Source organism: Leucoraja erinacea, chromosome 1 (genome assembly GCF_028641065.1).
Source record: "Leucoraja erinacea ecotype New England chromosome 1, Leri_hhj_1, whole genome shotgun sequence".
Lineage (NCBI taxonomy): Eukaryota > Metazoa > Chordata > Chondrichthyes > Rajiformes > Rajidae > Leucoraja > Leucoraja erinaceus.
Genome location: NC_073377.1, coordinates 157,582,275 through 157,593,632, shown reverse-complemented (window position 1 = coordinate 157,593,632; position 11,358 = coordinate 157,582,275). Strand labels below are relative to the sequence as shown.

The following is an 11,358-nucleotide window of genomic DNA, read 5'->3' as shown; positions in this document are numbered from 1 at the left end:
TGATGGGGGGTGGGGCCAATGGAGGGGGTGGTTGGGAACAGACATTGAGAGGTGGGTGTTGGGAATGGAGTTGGGGGGAATGTGGAGCGAATGATGAGGGAGGCAGAGCGGGGGCATGAGGGGTGTAGGGGGGTTAAGGGTGTTTTGCTGACGAGGGGTGGAGGAGGGGGTTAAGAGTGTTTTGCTGACTGGTGGTGGGAACGAGGGTGTTGCGAAGTTTGGGTGGGGGGGTAAGGGTGTGTGTGTGTGTGTGGAGGGGGAAAGGGGGGTGGAGGGGGCAAAGGGGGTGGAAAGGGACAGGGGGGACAGGGGGGGGTGAGGAGGGACTTTGAAAGGGGTGTGTGGAAAGGGGAAGGGGGGTGTGAGAGAAATGGGGTGTGGAGGGGAGAAGGGGGGTGTGGAGAGGGGATGGCAAGGGGGCATGGAGGGGGGGGTGAAAGGGGGTGTGGAGCAGCTCCTCTTGGATATTTGATGGAGGGGGGGGGAAGGGGTGTGTGGAGGGGGGGGGAAAGAGGGATGTGGAAGGGGGAAGGGGGTGTGGAGGGGGGAAGGGGGGGTGTGGAGGGGGGGAAGAGGAAGGGGGGGTGGGAGGGGGCTGAAAGGGGGTGTGTGGGAGGGGGGGGGAAGGGGGGTGTCGCTGAAGAGGGGGTTGTTAGTTGGGGAGGGGGGTGGAGGAAAGGGGGTGGGGGGTGGGGAGGGGGGGTGTGGAAGAGGGGGGTGTGGAGGGGGAAGGGGTGTGTGGAGGTGGGGAGGGGGTGTGGAGGAGGGGAGGGGGGTGTGGAGGAGGGAAAGGGGGTGTGGAGGAGGGGAAGGGGGGGTCGGGAGGGGGGGGGGAAGGGGGGGGTGGAGGGGGGGAAGGGGGAAGGGGGCTGGTGGTGGGGAGGTTTTGCTGACTAGCGGTGGGTATAGGATATTGAGGTTGAGGTGGTAGGAGATAGGGGAAGGGGGTTTGGAGCGGGGGTTAAGGAGGAGGTAGAGGGGGAGTGGAAGTGGGGGAGGTTAAGAGCAAATATACTAGAGGAGCTCATCAAGTAACTTTAGTTAAGAGTGTTTTGGTTAAGAGCGGTGGGAACTGTTGTGCAGAGCCACGTTTGCCGCGGTGCGTTGTGCAGGCAGCGCTTCCGTTGCTGGAGCCGCCGTCTGTGGCTGCAGTAGTTGTTGTTGTTGTTGTCCGTGTCTCCTCTGTCCGTCTTCATGTCGGCCCAGAGGCCCGGCCGTCGAGGCCGCAGCGGCAGCGGGAGCCGCGGGCGGGTGCGGCTCGTTTACCGCTCGTTACAGAGCGCCCAGGATTACCTGGAGAGCGGGGATCACGGCACGGCCTTCGCCCACTACCTGCTGCTGCTCAACCTGGCGCCGGAGCTGAAGGAGATCATCAGGGTGAGTTGTGGAGGGAGGGAGAGAGGGGGAGGCGAGGATAAACACAACGTGATGGAGACAGTAACCCAGCGGATCAGGCAGCAACATCTGCGGGGGTTCTTGTTGTCGCCACGAAGCTGCTGCGGACATTAGTTTGTTTAAGAAGGAACTGCAGATGCTGGAAAATCGAAGGTACACAAAAATGCTGGAGAAACTCAGCGGATGTACAAACAAACAAACTTCGGACATTAGTTTGTTTGTTTGTGGGGGGAGAGTGGACACAAAATGTTGGAGTCAATGCAAGGCCGCAGCATCCTCACCTGGGCGCTGAAAATTAAACAGCACCTGAAACTTGGCAAAGAGAACCTAGGGTGGGCAAAAATGCTGGAGAAACTCAGCGGGCGAGGCAGCATCTATGGAGCGAAGGAAATAGGCAACGTTTCGGGCTGAGACCCTTCTTCAGACCAAAGATCTTCGCTATAAGATATTTGCTTCAGACTGATGTGAGCAAAGATACTAGAGGAGCTCCTCTAGTATCTTTGGATGGGAGGGTGGGAGGAGAAAGGAAGAGGTGGAGCCAGTGGGCTGAGGGAGAACTGGGAAGGGGAGGAGAAAGCAAGGACTACCTGAAATTGGAGAAGTCAATGTTCATATCGCTTGGGGTGCAAACTGCCCAAGCGGAATATGAGGTGCTGCTCCTCCTATTTACGGTGGTCCTCACTCTGGCCATGGAGGAGGCCCAGGACAGAAAGGTTGGATACGGAATGGGAGGGGGAGTTGAAGTGCTCAGCCACCAGGAGATCAGGTTGGTTATTGTGAACTGAGCGGAGGTGTTCGGCGAAGCGATCGCCAAGTCTACGCTTGGTCTCACCGATGTAGACCAGCTGACATCTAGAGCAGTGGATGCAATAGATGAGGTTGGAGGAGGTGCAGGTGAACCTCTGCCGCAGCTGGAAAGACTGCTTGGGTCCTTGAATGGAGTCAAGGGGGGAGGTAAATTGACAAGTGTAGCATTTCTTACGGTTGCAAGGGAAAGTGCCCGGAGAGGGGGTGGTTCGGGTGGGAAGGGACGAATTGATGAGGGAGTTGCAGAGGTAGCGGAGGAAAGCAGACAGGGGAGGAGATGGGAAGATGTATCAAGTGGTGGGGTCACGTTGGAGGTGGCGAAAATGACGGAGGGTTATTTGTTGTACGTGACGGCTGGTAGGGTGGAAGGTGAGGACAAGGGGGACTCTGCCCTTGTTACGAGTGGGGGGATGGGTAGTGAGAGTAGAGTCACGGGGTATAGAAGAGACTCTGGTGAGAGCCTCATCTATAGTAGGGGAGGGGAACCCCCATTCCCTGAAGAATGAGGACATTTCCGAGGCCCTGGTGTGCAAAACCTCATCCTGGGTGCAGATGCAGCGTAGACGGAGGAATTGGGAGTAGGGGATAATCCTTACAGGGTGGGAAGAAGTGTAGTCCAGATAGCCTTGGGAGTCAGTGGGTTTATAGTGCATGTCGGAAATGATCCAGGTGTATTTGAGTGCCGGATGGAAGTTGGTGGTGAAATGGATGAAGTCAGTTAGTTGTGTGTGGGTGCAGGAGGTAGCACCAATGCAGTCATCGATGTAGTGGATGTAGAGCTTGGGGATAGGGCCACTGTATGTCTCGAACAAGGATTGTTCGACGTACCCTACAATGAGGCAGGCACAGCTGGGGCCCATGCGTGTGCCCATAGCTACACCTTGTATTTGGAGGAAATGGGAGGAGTCAAACGAAAAGTTATTAAGGGTAAGGACCAGCTCCGCTAGGCGGAGGAGAGTATCAGTAGACGGGGATTGGTTGCTACCATCCCCGAACTCTACCTCCTTTTAGGGAAGCTTCAAGAGAACATCACTAGGGTTGAAAAAGCTACTTATTTTAACTACTAAACCAGGTTCGCTTCTTAATAAACAGACACCACACAAACTGTTTGGTAGACCAGTTCAAAACTTTACTTAACATCGGCCGATGGAAGGGAGGGAGTACTCCAGTCAAGTGACCAACACAGACCCTTGACTGTGCTCAGCCACCTTCTCTGAACAACAGAATTACATTGTCTTAAATAGGGTTTTTTTTGTCCCCTTAGCACATTCCACAGACATTAGTCATGGTCAGAGGTACTGGAAAAGGTTTCCACAGAATGCATCACATCAAACCTTTTTTTTACATGGTACAAGATATACTAAAAACATTGGCCATTTGCTTTATCCCCCATCCAAAATAGACCACCGAGCTCTTTTCGCTGCTTCCTCTCATTTGGGTCCCAGATCATAAGACAGGAGGTAGGGGATTCCTTACAAAGATGTGTAGTCCAGCTATTTCTCTCTTCCTTTATTGCCTCCTCCCCCCATAAACATTGGTCATTTGGTTTATGGCATCTTACTTTCAAAGATATCTCTCTAGCTCCTTCACTTGGGAGACAATGTTATAGGATTTATTATCTCACACACCCGCAACCTAAGGCAAGCCTAATTTGACACTAAATATAAGCTGTAAGCTAGCCCAGAAGCCAATTTAATATCTTCTTATATTTTTAACTAAAATTCGGCTTCATCAGGGTCAGAATGAAATTCAAGCCATCCTAGTCAAGAAGCATTTCTATAATCAAAGGCAAACTGACAGATCAAAGGTTCTTCATTGATCAAGAACCTATCCCAACTGTGTCAGAGAAGCCAATCAAAAGTCTGGGAAGATGGTATAACTCTAAACTGAAGGACACTGATCAGGCTAACGAGTTTAGGCAAAAAGTCATCAAAGGTCTGGAGAACATTGACCGATCCTTGCTGCCTGGAAAGCTGAAAATATGGTGCCTGCAGTTTGGGTTACTACCTCGCTTATGTGGCCACTAACCATGTATGACAAGAGTCTAGAAGATGGAAAGAACAATCAGCTCTTTCGTGAAAAAGTGGTTAGGTGTTCCTCAGTGCCTGAGCAGCGTAGGCCTGTACGGTCAGGTGGTACTCCAGCTGCCTCTCTCTAGCCTCACAGAGGAGTTCAAGTGCACTAAAGTCAGACTAGAGATGACGCTGGCAGAATCAAGGGACACTGTCATCCGAGCTGCTGCTCCAACCCTGGCAACAGGAAAGAAGTGGACGGCTAAGAATGCAACACAGCAGGCAAAATCTGCTCTCCACCAAGGCGACATGGTTGGGCAAATCCAACACGGAAGAAGTGGCTTGGGACTTGGCGGAAAGTGACCTTGCTGGAACAAGGCATCATCACTGGAGCGCTGGAAGTTGGTTGCGGCCAAAGTCCGCCCGCAGGAGGAGTCGAGTAGGTGTGCCAAGGCTGTGTCGCAAGCTAAACAGGGCCAGTGGATGAGATGGGAGAGTGTGGAAAAGAGGAAGATCAGCTGGAAGGACATGTGGGAGATGGAGGCGAGCAGGATAAGTTTCCTCATTCAGGCAACATACGATGACCTTCCTAGCACAAAAAATCTCAACCAATGGCTTGGCGAAGATCCATCATGCCCCCTATGTTCAACACCAGCCACATTTAGGCACATCCTCACTGGGTGTAAAGTAAGCCTCTCCCAAGGACGGTACACCTGGAGACATAATCAAGTGCTCAAATGCCTGGCAGCGACTCTGGAAAGCAGGAGAACAACCATCAATGCCCTGTCCGCCCAGAACAACCAACCCAGTTAAGCCAATTGCCTTTGTTCGGAAGGGGGAACAAAGGCAATGGAAAATTTCACCAAGGACCAGGTTTGGACAGTTGGAGGCAGCCGGGATTGGCAGATGCTGGTGGATGTGGACCAACGGCTTACAGTTCAATCAGAGATAGTCATCACCAACTTGAGGCCTGATCTTGTGCTCTGGTCGAACTCTTAGTGCATGGTGTATCTTGTGGAGCTCGCAGTCCCTTGGGAGGATGCTGTGCAGGAAGCCTTTGAAAGAAAGAAACTGCGATATACAGAGCTTGCAGCAGAGGCAGAACAGCGGGGATGGAGAGCTAAGATCTGCCCGGTAGAAGTTTGATGTCGAGGATTCGTGGCAACATCAAACGTAAGACTGATGAAGGACCTGGGGATCAGCGGACAAGCCCTACGCCAGCCCATCCTAGAAACATCACGGGTGGCAGAGCGGAATAGCCAGTGGCTCTGGCTGAAGAGGAGAGACCCCATTTGGTCTCCCAAATAACCGACTAGACAGATGCAGAGGGGGATGGTTCTACGACGCCAGAATGCACTGCTGAGCCTACTGGAGACGTCGTGGGTCCAATCAGCGAAACGTTGATGAAAGTAGGTGCACACTTGATAACCCCAATGACGTGTCTGCCTAGCCTTTCTCAACATCGGAGGAGCATAGGTGAGTGCATGAGGCTCCCATTACCACCGTTGATTTTTGGCACTTTGGATTTTTTAACATCTTGTCCTGTGTAGTTGGAAATATCAGATAAAGCTAATGGGGACTAGATGCTCATAATCCAATAAATGGTCAGAGTGGATGATTTGATTCTCGTCAACTTCTGATCTTAAGATGGAAGAATGTTCATTGATATGGCAGTTTGTAGGTATGGTGGTTTGATAGGGCAGCCTGGATGTCAGGAACTTCTGCACGTGTGCCTTAATGGAAGCTACTGTTGAATCTGATTCCATCCGCCCTTTTTAACACTGTATCCAAGATGATTATACCTTTATGGCTAGAGTTTGTGAATACCAAACCTAATTTGTTTTAAAAAAACATTTACATTTTTCAACTAGTTGCTGGTATCTTTAGAAATGTTTGAACGTACTTCTCCATGTTTTTGAGCCAGTTCCCCCTTTATAGTTGGGTCTTTGACTAGTATTGAGTCTCGTTCTTCTTATCAAAATATTAATGTCACACTTGTCTTAAAATATAAACTTTGTCTAATATGGGTCACCAGTCTACCCATGTCCAGTAGTCCTATATAAACCCAAGTTATTAAAATAGGAAACACTCACTGATCCTAAGTATGGAAAATATACTCTCTATTTTATTTAGTCAGTCTCATTTTGCTTGCCAATTTTTTAGTTTACCATCATAAACCTTTGTAGATGCATAAACATTTTTAAAACTGTACCATCTAATCTATTGTTTCACCCTCAAAGAATTCAAACCAAGTTATTCACACATAATTTATCTTTAACAAACCCATGCTGACTCCCATATCTTTTCCTAGTTAGGTTTTGCCATCATAAACCTTTGGAGATGCATAAACATTTTTAAAACTGTACCATCTAATCTATTGTTTCACCCTCAAAGAATACAAACCAAGTTATTCACACATAATTTATCTTTAACAAACCCATGCTGACTCCCATATCTTTTCCAAGTTTAGGTTTTGCTTTCTGGAATTCATGTCCATGTTAGGACAATATGTCTGTTTATTTCCCTCTTATTTGAATTGGAGATGTAATGCCCACAATTACCTACCATTAGAGAAATCTCAAAGCTGGGTAGATCATTAGAGCGATCCTAAGTTCCATCTGGCCTGTTAATGTATAGAGCAGCTGCGTCTAGGTCCCAACAATACACATGCACTATTGCCAGCCAGGTCGCTGCCTTGGGCTCAATGAATCAGTTGTGAATAGTCAGACTGCCTTCTCTAACCAAAGTCTGTAATTGGGTTAAGACTAATCAGGGCACCAGATCTGTCCATATGCTGTAGAGACATCAGTTCTCACATCAGCTTTATCAGCCTCTTTGGATTCCACAGAAGTAAGTCGTCCTTGATCCTGAGGGAGTGCCTCAGAAGAGGAAAAGGAGTCCTTTGAGATATTAGCAAACTGGCCAAAGTATCTGTATCATTCTATTCATTCCATTGTTAAAGACAGGCAACTTTTCTACTTTGAATCAACCTTTAATTGCCTCCTTTTAAAAGCCTTAACTCAATCAAGTGCCTTATCTATTTATATTCCATCAAATGTTATGCTTTCTCCATTTATCAAGCTGCATTTAATTTTGGTTTTCCATTTATTTTACTTTGAGAACATCTGTTTTCATGCTCTTATTTTGCTCACTCATTTCCCCTGTTTAGATCTGCGTGCCCTTTATTTCTAACTCTTTATGGAATAGAAACTCCAATGCATGAAAGATTTGAACCAGCCTCAATTCAAAAGTAGGGAAGACTCACTGACATGTGCCCAAAGGTCTAACTGAAGTTTGCCATGGTAGGCCCCTGAACAAAATGTTTTTTGTCATTGTGCTGTAATTCTGTTTAGATCAACTATAATGAACAAGCCTTCACTACCCTCTCTCAGCTGGTATTAACAACATCAGTCATTCAGTCTGCTGCTATTTTTTTACGGTGAACGAATGTCGGTGTACTCGAGTTGCTACACCATTGTCCTTCCTAGTCACTGTAACTCAAACTTCAGTATATCGTGCTAGGTGTTTACGGATTTCCTCATTTTAAGGTTGTTTGTCAGGGAACATGTGCTTGTTTCAAAATCAATTTTTATGCCATATTTCAGATTTATTCAGAATGATATAAGGAGGTAAAGTTGTTGGGGCTTTTAGTTAAACTTTTCTTTTATTTGGAAGAGTAAAAACAACTATCTCAAGGAATAAATTAGGTTTCCCCCCCTGCTGTCATAGGTGGATCCCGTTCCCGTATACCCTCTGTGTCCCATGGTTCTGCTCTCACTTCCTCGTCCCCCAGATGGAGCAAGAATAGAGCTTCCCTGTCCTTTACATTTCACACAACCAGCCTCCGCATCCAACACATTATTCTCCGGCATTTCCGCCACCTTCAGTATTATCCCACTGCCAGTCACATCTTCCCATCTCTACCCCATTCTGCCCTCCGCAGAGACTGCTCCCTGTGCAACTCCTTGGTTTATTCTTTCCTTTGCAGTCAAACCACCCCCTTCTTGTGTAGTTTCACTTGTAACTGGCAGAAATGTATCACTTGTCCCTATACCTCCTTCCTCACATCCATCCAAGGATCCCAGCAATCCTTCCAGATGAGACACAGGTTCACATGACCATCACTCACCTCATTTATTGCATTTGGTGTTCCCGATGTGGCCTTGTTAACCTTGGTGAGACCAAGCGTAGACTTGTTGATCATTTCACCCCACACTGGTGCTTGGTCCACCAGGGCCTGCTGGATCTCCCAGTTGCTAACTATTTTAACTCTCCCCCCCACTCCCATACTGATCTTTCTGTTCTGGGCCTCCGCGATTGTCAGAATTAAGTCACATGTAAACTGGAGGAAAACCACTCATATTCCGATGGGGTGGGTATGAGCACTGAATTATCCAATTTTGGGTAGCTAATCTACAAACAACAGAGCCCCCCCCGCCTCCACCTCCTCTCTGTGCCCCAACTGGACACGCACCCATTTCACTTCTTCGCCCTCCTCTGCCACCTGTATTCCTTCCTCTGGCTTCACAATTCCCACCTTTTCCATCCAGTCATATTTTTGGTCTTATCTCTGCCCTTTGTCCAATCATCTACTGATAAAAACTGATCTTATCACTCGCCAGGCTTTGTCCTGCCCTTCAAAGGTCCCGACCCAAAATTGGCACATCTCAATGTTGTCCAGAGATGTTGCCTGACCTGCTGAATTACTCTAGCACTTTGTGCCTTTTTTTTTGTAAACTAGCATTTGCAGTTCCTGTGTCTACATTCCACTACCCACTTTTTCTAAGACCCTAGGATGCAGTCCATTAGCACCCGGAGGCTTGATAGCCTGCAGCTCCAGAAATTCACTTAATACTACCTCTGTGGTGACTATAATTTTCCTGAGCATCTCCATCCCTTCCAATTCCTAATTTAGAGCTATTTCTGGGGCATTACTTGGATTTTTCTGTTGTAAAGAGTGATGAAAAATACCTGTTTAATTCATCTGCCATCTTTCATTATTAAATCCTATGTTTGTTTGCTTTTTATAAGATCAATGCTTTCTTTATTAACCTTTTCAAATATTTATGTAAATTCTTATCAGTCTTTAAAAAAAACAGCGTTGTGCAATTTAGTTTGCTGGTGAGTGCTTGTAAAGGTTTGGCTGTCGGCTTTCAAAGTGTGATTGTTTAAAATGATTTGCAATTTATTCTCTGACTCTAAAATACTGAGACAGCACCCTTCCTATTAAAGGGAAGGTACAGAGATCGAGTGAGTTCAGGGGAAGCGTGACAAAGCCAGGCACATGGATATTTGATACCTGAGAGAATGGGTTTCAGTAACACGAATGCTGGGGAATGTAGTGGTCCGGGTCTAGGAGAGGCATTGCTGATCATTGACAGGGAAGAGTGAAGCCATATTTGGTGGTGTTGGTTGGCAGGACTCCTGCTGTTGGCCCGAAAAGAATGTTGTAAAAAGGTTCCTCATAGAGTCAGTTTGTGCCATCCTTATTTCGTGCAGAGTGTCTGCATTCGCAGAAACGCATGCAGAAATCGGGCTTCCAATTGCAACTCCAGGTGTCCAATTGTTTAAGAAGGAACTGCAGATGCTGGAAAATCGAAGGTACACAAAAAAGCTGGAGAAACTCAGCGGGTGCAGCAGCATCTATGGAGTGAAGGAAATAGGCAACGCTTCGGCCCGAAACGTTGCCTATTTCCTTCGCTCCATAGATGCTGCTGCACCCGCTGAGTTTCTCCAGCTTTTTTGTGTACCTTCCAGGGGTCCAATGTTGGTTAAGAGACCTTCTGACTACGTCCATAATTTTCTGTTTTTAAGCATTGGCAACCCTTGGTTTGACAATGAAGTAAAGTTGTTGACCAAAAGTCAAGAAGAATGTTTATATCACCTACCGCAATTTTAAGATGTGCTAGTACTCCTCAGAATGAGATTATTTTATCTTTTTTTATCTTGATGCATTAGACCGAGTTACCTTTGTCTCTGAAATTACAGGAATCATTCCAAAATACTCTTTTTAAATGGGCAGAAGAACTTAATTCCTTAAGTCGAATTCAGGATATATTTGACTGCTATGAACAGGCGTTGGAGCTCTACCCCAATAATGACGTCATATGGAACAGTATGGGGGAACATTTATTTAGGTTTGTGCAACTATTCTTCAGTAAAATTTGATTGTAATATCACATTGTTGTAAGTTGCCGCCTTAATATCTCTTACTGTTCCTCGCCCTTTCAAGTCCTAGACAAGTATAATATTTAATTTGTGAACTTTGTTCCACTATGTGTTATTGCCATGTACCTTAATCCAATCCTTACAATCTACTGTATCTTAGTACATGTGACAAAATAAATCAACATCAATAACTTAGCACGGAATCCTGGAAGCAGCCTCGTCATTTTGAATGCAGTGATTCACAATCATAGTTCGCTATCACCTTTTATAAGGGCAATTAGATATGGACATTAAACCCTGGCTTTGTTGGTGCTATCCACTTACTAGAAGTACATTAAAATTAAAGGGTGCATCATCAGACTTGATCTCAAACTATTTACTCAAACTATTAATTCCAAACCTTTATGATAAAATTCTGCCAAAAGTAAAGTGAACAGATTATCAGATTTTTTACAATAATTTTTAAATGTTGATGGCTCTCCTAATAAAAGTTGGGAAATGGATCGTCTTGACCCAAAGCAGCAAATACCCCTCTGTCCTGATAGATGTTCCTCCAGCAGTTTGTTTTTGTTTAGGATTTCTGCATCTGAAGTCATGTCCCAGTAAAAACTCTTGGTCCTGGCGACCTTCTTAACCAAGTATTGCTGTATAGCCAATTTATTTAAAACCAATTATGAGCAAACAAGTTTTAGGTGAAAAATAACTCTTTGAACTTGTTACTAAGTGCAACAACCAGTGTGCATATTATTTGCATCTATAAACATATCACTTCCTGTAACCAACAATAAAACTGAAATGGCCATTCTGCTGCAGATTATACCGATAGCTGATTAGTTTAATCAAGCTACAGCTTTGTTACTGTTGCATTAAAACGTTCTTGTATAATGTTCTTATGGGGGAGGGGGGGAAGGGGAAGTAATTTATACTTGACCTATTGTGTCAAAATTACAACTTTAAATTTGAACTCTCTTTTCTG

The 11,358-nt window shown here is 46.3% G+C and overlaps 1 protein-coding gene across 1 annotated transcript in view; it reads left to right on the top strand.

Moving 5' to 3' along the window:
• The first annotated feature begins 1,088 nt into the window (after positions 1 to 1,088).
• Positions 1,089 to 11,358, top strand: part of prmt9 (protein arginine methyltransferase 9) — a 44,332-nt gene continuing 34,062 nt past the window's right edge. Inside the window, 2 exon segments of the mRNA XM_055646516.1 lie at positions 1,089 to 1,377; positions 10,203 to 10,351. Of these exon segments, the coding sequence (XP_055502491.1) occupies positions 1,195 to 1,377; positions 10,203 to 10,351 (332 nt within the window). The 5' untranslated portion in view covers positions 1,089 to 1,194.